Here is a 6518-nt window from a genome sequence, read left to right on the forward strand (position 1 = left end):
GACAGGCACAGACAATAGCATTAAAGCCAGCAGACCTGGGGAGAGCAGGCAGCAGGAATCAAACCATAAGCCTGTTCTGAGCAAGTCTCAGAACAGAGCTAGTACCAGGTGCCACTGCCCTCCTTTATTCAGCAGACACTACATATCCACTGTGTGTCACGGGCTGGTGTAGGCTTTGGAGACAGCAGTGAACAGAACAAAATCTTTGCCTCGGAGAGACTTCATTTTTATTGGGGAAGACAAATGAGAAGATAGACTAGTAAACTAATTCTCCAACACCGAGACTATTGGGAAATGACAGATGCTACAGAGAAGAAACAAAGTAGGGAGTGGAGGCCCTAAGAAGCCGGAGCAGTGTAGGGTTTGCGGCATTAAAGAGCCACCTGCGAGGCCTGTTTGAGAAGGCAGTGTTGGTACAAAGACTTGAAGGAAGGAAGGGAGCAAGTCTTGCAGATAGCTAAGAGAAGAATGTTCTAGACATGAAGAACAGCAAGTGCAAATGTCCTGAGGCCAGCGAGAACCTGGCATCGGTAGCGAATAGACTGTGTACAACAGTGGCAGGCACAGGGCTAGGAAGCTGCTGTAGCAGTCCAGGTGGAAGATGAGGGTAGGCTGGACGAGGGTGAGAGCAGAGGCGAGCAGACAAGGCATGGGGTGTGAAGGACGTGGCTAGGATGACCCCTCATCAACCAGAGTGGGAAGACGTTGGCAGAGAGTCGGTCTGAAGGGCCAGGTGAGGAGCGGGATTTGGGATGAGCTTGAGCTGTTTATTAGACACCCACACGGAGCTGTGGAGTAAGCCGCTGGCCGTGGGAGGCAGGCGTGGAAGCCGTCCACACGTGGATGGTATCGGTACCCTGAGAGGAGATGGAGTCACCGGGGGAGCTGACCAGTGGGTGAGCAGCCCAAGGGCACTGCACGGAGAGGAGCTGGCAGAAGAGATGGAAGGAGCAAGGGGTCATGTCGGGGGAGTAGACGGTCATCCTTGACGCCAGAGCCACGGACTGGGGCAGCCCCAGGTGCCACGTGCAACGGTCACGGGAGACGCGGACCAAGCGTTGCACATTCTATGTAGCATCAGCGGGCTCCTGGGTGACTGAGGCTAAAGCATCCAAGATGATGTTATCTTATTTTCTCTGAATACCGTTAACCCTCGTAGTAAAAAGCCGTGACTCACCGGGCTGTACTCTCGTTCCAGTTTCCGGCCTGCTCCGTTCTTTGTGTTAGACGAAGTAGACGCGGCTCTGGACAACACAAACATTGGCAAGGTCAGGTTTTTTCTGCTGTTAACTTCCCGTAGGTCACGCAGCACTCGAGGATCGCGGTCTGGTCAGAAAGACGGTTTATCCTGAACACACACGGTTTGTTGGATAATTGCTGATTAAACATCAAATCTAAGTATCTAAAAATCTAAGTATCTGAAAATTAGTTTTCATTCAAGGTTTCGGGGACTCTCAATGAATGATTGGGGAATCAAAACAGGGAGTCGGAGGAGGATTGTTATACTGAATCCACAGCATTGCTAGTGGGTAACTTGTCCCCAGATCTAGATACTGGGACCTAGAGGATCACGCAGAGGCCCTGTGGCAAATAGGACCAAATCAGTTGTTAACAAAGCCCCAAATTCTGCCCCCCCATGAATTCATTAAAACTTATCCAACTGTTGTACTTCAGGGTCCTGTTGTCAGGATTTGAGACGAGGGAACTAAGGAAACAGGTCCGCATCGTGAAGATGACAGCGTAGACCTAGAAAGCCCCCCGAAAGAGGGCAACACTGAAGCCACCTACCCCCACTGTGACTTTCTGACATGCGAACAGAGGCCCAACCAAAGGCCAGAGTTGGTCTCTGGCAAGTGCCTGGTCCGTGGCTACTGAGTGACGGGATAACTCCGGCCCGCAGACTCTGGTCTCATGGTCCTACAGCTTGGGCTGTCGTTTCGGGGATGCGTGAATCAGGCTCTGGTTCTGATTGTTCTGATTCCAGGCCCAGTGGAAGCTGGCATCCTGCTGTATACCTTAGTCTTGTGAGCTTGGCTAAGGAGTCCTTCTCAGAACAGTGTCTTAAGTGCCCGGGGCCACCCCGGCAGGCTGTCTCTGAAGCTGGCCTGCCTGCTCTCTCCGTCTGTGGAGTCTGCCGGGAAGGGCCGGTCTTCCCCCAGCGCTGCTCAGTCTGGCCTCCTCCGACCCGGATTTCTCCCGGCCCCTGCTTCCCACACGGGGCACTGAGCACCTGAGGACAGCCTGTCAGCTCCACAGTCACAAAATTTAGAAAACGGATCCCCAGTCCCCTGAACCTTGTAGAGGACAGCACAGAGCCACCTTCTGGGACCCACAAGGCTTCAGGGTGACCAGGGAAGGAAGACGTGGGGCAAGAGAAAATCTGTTTCTCTTGAATGCCAGCCAGTGTGCATCAGCTAATTGGAGTCAATGGCCTGACTCCTGTGGGAGAAATCTCCAAGAGCGCGCTCCAGGCACTCCGCACCCACACTGTGTGTGCTGGGGTGGCATCTGTTTTTGCGGACTGCCTCTTTTAAGGTAGCAAAATGTAGATGTTTCTACATTTTCTTCTAGCAAAATGTAGATGTTTGTATCCCCGCCATCTCTAGGGACTCCTACTTAAGGCTTTTCTGTTGGCAGCCATCCTCTGTATTAAAAACCTTTTAACTTTCAGTCTTCCCTTGAGGTTTACCCTCCTGGCCACTCTACTGCCCTGAGTATGAGCAGACGTAGGACGACGAGACCCGAAGTAGCTCCCCCGCCCTTCCCATGGTCCAGTGCCCCCATTTACAAGTAACTCTCCAGGCCAAACGTATGCCTTCTGCCGCACCTTCCACTTGTGTCAGAATCCCAGGACATCACAGTGCCACATTCTAGTGGCTCCCATCACCTCAAATGCCGGATGGAGTTCCTTCTGCCTGGTGGATCCAGCCTCTTAGCCAAGGGCGGTCCCCCTCTTCATCACTCACCTGGGCTAGTGACTCGCTCCCCGCCCGGGGCTGCCGTGCCTGCCTCCACAGCCTTGGTGCAGTCAGGACTGACACAGACAGAGAAGAGCCCTTATGGCCCTGCAGACACCTGCTGGGAATTGACAGACATCTGTGAAACTGTGGCCACGTTCTTCCCCATCTTTCTCTGGGTTCTGAGTAGTTTATTCAACAAGACATTTCCGTCCAGAGCCCACTTTGTTCTCATTCTCGTGACTTGGATTTGAGCTTCCTGAAGGAGCCACTGAGTTCAACTCCAACCAAATAATTATATTATGGTCCTGAATACATATATAATTGCCATTTTTCCCACTCCTGGCTTTCCTGCCACAGGAAACTGTAAGTTTAAATACCAGTCGGTCCGCACGCGCACATAGCGTCTGGGTGTCAGTTTCAGTTAGGAACGCTGACTGCAATTTCACCGGACGGTGTCTCAAATTAGTGCTCTGTTCTTAAAAACATTCTTGACATTTTAGATGATAGATTTAATAAGGTTTACAGGTTTTTAACTAATCTCTTACTTTAGAATCTGAATTATTTCCATAGTGGATTTTACTGAGTTACCGGAAGGGCAAGTAGGTACCTTGTCACCCACCACGGGCCAAGCTGGAGACTTGACTAGGCACAGTGACTGTCCGGGGGCCCAGCAACAAGGCCTTTCCCTGCTGGTGAAATGTGGACTTTTGTCCCCTCAGGTCTCAAGTTACATCAAAGAGCAGAGTCAAGAACAGTTTCAGATGATCATCATTTCCCTGAAGGAGGAGTTCTACTCCCGAGCTGACGCGCTCATCGGCGTCTATCCAGAGGTAAAGACCAGCAACGGGGAGAGGAGAAGCGTCCCTCGGCTGCTTCCCGACACCTCCCCACGCGCACCAGTGCAGTCTGGAGACACGGTTTGATTTCCACATCGCCACGCCTGATAAATACAGGCTTAAGTGACTTTTTTAAAACCAAATAAGATTTTAAAAACTAATTTTTTTCTATGGCAGTACACAGATATTTTTAAGATATGCTTCAAGTGAAAAGGCAAATCCAAACTTGCAGAACAGCGGGATAGCTTTGTTAAGGTACACACTGACATACCCAGCAAATATTAATATTGTTTCATATTTTCCAGTGTTTGAATGTTTCAGGCAAAACAAATGCATTGTGGGCCACACTAAAGGACCCCATTTAGCTTTTAAAAGGACTAGAGGAAAGAATTGATCAGACACTCCAGGTTGTCTAGTGACTCAGAATTCACCTTCCTTCAGCTACTCCATCAGCTCAGGAAGTTCAGATTGTTCAGTCTGGGGACACTTGACTTCCCGAGTTTTCATTTAAACGAAGATAAAAATTAGCCTCCCTTCCTGTCCCTCCAAGACGTTAGGGGCCGCTGGAAATTCTCATACCAGCGCAGGAGAGCAAAACAGATCTTTTTCCTCTGCCCATCTTTGGTTCTCTGGGGCCGGGGCTCTGTACATCAGACCGGCAAAGTCAGCTGAGCGAGGCCAAACGCTCACTCTCACGGGCACTGTAGGTGCACAGGGCAGACGCACCTGGTGAGGAGTCCGCCACGGGCCGCTGGCTGGCCCTGGGGCTTCCACACCATTCCAGGCTCAGAGAAGAAGGGGTCTGGGGCATCTGGGTCAGGGAGGCAGGTGAGGGCGAGGTGCACATTAGTGTGGGGAGGTGGAGCGACTGCCTGCCCCTGCAGTGGCACATGTCCTTAGCCAGTGGGACGCCTGTGTCCGCTGCCGGCGCCCCTCCTGAGCCGCTGTTTGTCCGCAGCCCCTCGCTCACCGCGCTCTGTGAGCCACTGATGTACTCTGGGCTGGCATGTGCACAGGTGTGAAGCTCGCATAACTGGAGACCAGTGGCTCTAAAAGGGCCCCTTTTTAAGTGCAAATCCAGGCTCCCTAGTGGCCCTTCCTTGATGTTTGATGACACTTTGTCCCTAAGCAGAGAGCTGACTCTCCCATGTCCTCTCTCATTCAGCACGATGACTGCATGTTCAGCAAAGTTTTGACCCTGGATCTTTCTCAGTATCCAGACACCGAAGGCCGGGAAAGCAGCAAAAGAAACCGAGAGTTGCTTTAGGACCGCAAGTGACCCTAAGCCAACAGGACAGTCTGGCAGGTCAGGGTCACCAGTGCTCCGTCCGTGTGGGAGCAGTCAAGCAGCCTGTGTGCCGCTGCAACCTGCGAGATGCTGGAGCTTGCTTCTGTCCAAGTTCAGGGCCCTTCCCGTGGGTCAAGTTTTTTAGGAGTTAGCATTGTATGGGTTTAAAAAAAAAAAAAAAAAGTACAATTTTGTGCCATAATTTCAACTGCCACTTTGAAAGCCAGTCAGAAAAATGTTGAATTCTGCATTATTTTCGCTCAGGCCTTGCCTTTATGTTTAAGTAATCTTTAAGGCAAACTCTTGATTCTTAAGTATACTAATTCTAGAGCATCGAGCCTGTGTTTTATAGAAGTTATTTCAGAGGATGTTATCAATATTGAAAATACCAATAAAGAATGTTCTAATTTTAAACGTTTCCAATCTACAATTCCAGAAACAAAACTATTTTTTTTTTTAAGATTTTTTATTCATTTAGACAGAGATCACAAGTAGGCAGAGTAGCAGGCCGGGGGTGTTTGGTGGGGAGGGAAGCAGGCTCCCCGCTGAGCACAGAGCCCGATGCAGGGCTCAATCCCAGGACCCTGAGATCATGACCTGAGCCAGAGGCAGAGGCTTTAACCCACTGAGCCACCCAGGTGCCCCGAAACAAAACTATCTTAAGGTGAAACTGAATTATGTCTGCTTTAGTGAAATCTAAGTTTCTCTAATTTCTCTTAACAAAATATTGAAGAACACAGGCTTTCCCCAGTAACTATTACGTACGTTGTTATGGGGAGGAAAGGAAATTGCTGCATTTTCAATAATATTTCCATTTCAAAATGGAATGAAATTTAATACCTAGCCGAGTAGCTCCCTCACTGCCATCTACTGAAAGTCACCCCTCGACACAAGAGTTTGTAAATATGTAAACATAAAAAACAATACAAAATGAAATTAAAAAGAAATTCTGAGGTGCTGATGGTCTTCCACTGAAGCCTGGGCCCAGGTGCTGACGGGAGGCAGCTGAAGGAATAAGGCCCTCACTTGGGAACACTGCTCCCTGCTTCACGCCAGCGAAGGGCACTCTGTGCCCAGCAAGCGAACGGAAGCCACAGAGAGGCTTCCTGCCCTCCCCCGGCCCAACTCTATCGGCTGCAGATAGCAGAAGCCGCTCTGGCTGCCTTCTGTTCCTTTATTAAGAAAACATCAGCAACACCCTCAAAATCAAGGACTTTCTCTGCCTTGGAAACATCAGCTTCATGTTGAAATGTTCCTGTAGGGCCCCATGAGGTCAGGGCAGTCCCTTATCGCTGCCTGGGCCGTTCTCACGCTCAGTGATCCCTTGAGGTGCGGTCTGTTTTGTGGGAGGACATGCACCTCTGTTGCTGCCAACCACCAGACGGTGGGGGCAGGTGCGGCCGGGGCGCAGCTACGACAGGGCCATCCTGTCAT

General features: G+C 50.5%; 1 protein-coding gene across 3 annotated transcripts in view; it reads left to right on the top strand.

Annotated features, from left to right (window-relative positions):
* SMC1B (structural maintenance of chromosomes 1B) overlaps positions 1 to 5498 on the top strand; it is a 76193-nt gene extending 70695 nt beyond the window's left edge. For 2 of the 3 annotated variants that reach the window (XM_004771114.3, XM_045083703.1), the window contains 3 exons: positions 1199 to 1268; positions 3680 to 3790; positions 4962 to 5498. In XM_004771114.3, the coding sequence (XP_004771171.2) occupies positions 1199 to 1268; positions 3680 to 3790; positions 4962 to 5063 (283 nt within the window). In that variant the 3' untranslated portion in view covers positions 5064 to 5498. The remainder of the gene's footprint in view (positions 1 to 1198; positions 1269 to 3679; positions 3791 to 4961) is intronic. The other variant, XR_200775.3, reaches the window with a different exon arrangement.
* The last annotated feature ends 1020 nt before the right edge of the window (positions 5499 to 6518 follow it).

This window comes from Mustela putorius, unplaced genomic scaffold, assembly GCF_011764305.1.
Source record: "Mustela putorius furo isolate JIRA1106 unplaced genomic scaffold, ASM1176430v1.1 tig00000738_pilon_pilon_pilon, whole genome shotgun sequence".
Taxonomy (NCBI): domain Eukaryota; kingdom Metazoa; phylum Chordata; class Mammalia; order Carnivora; family Mustelidae; genus Mustela; species Mustela putorius.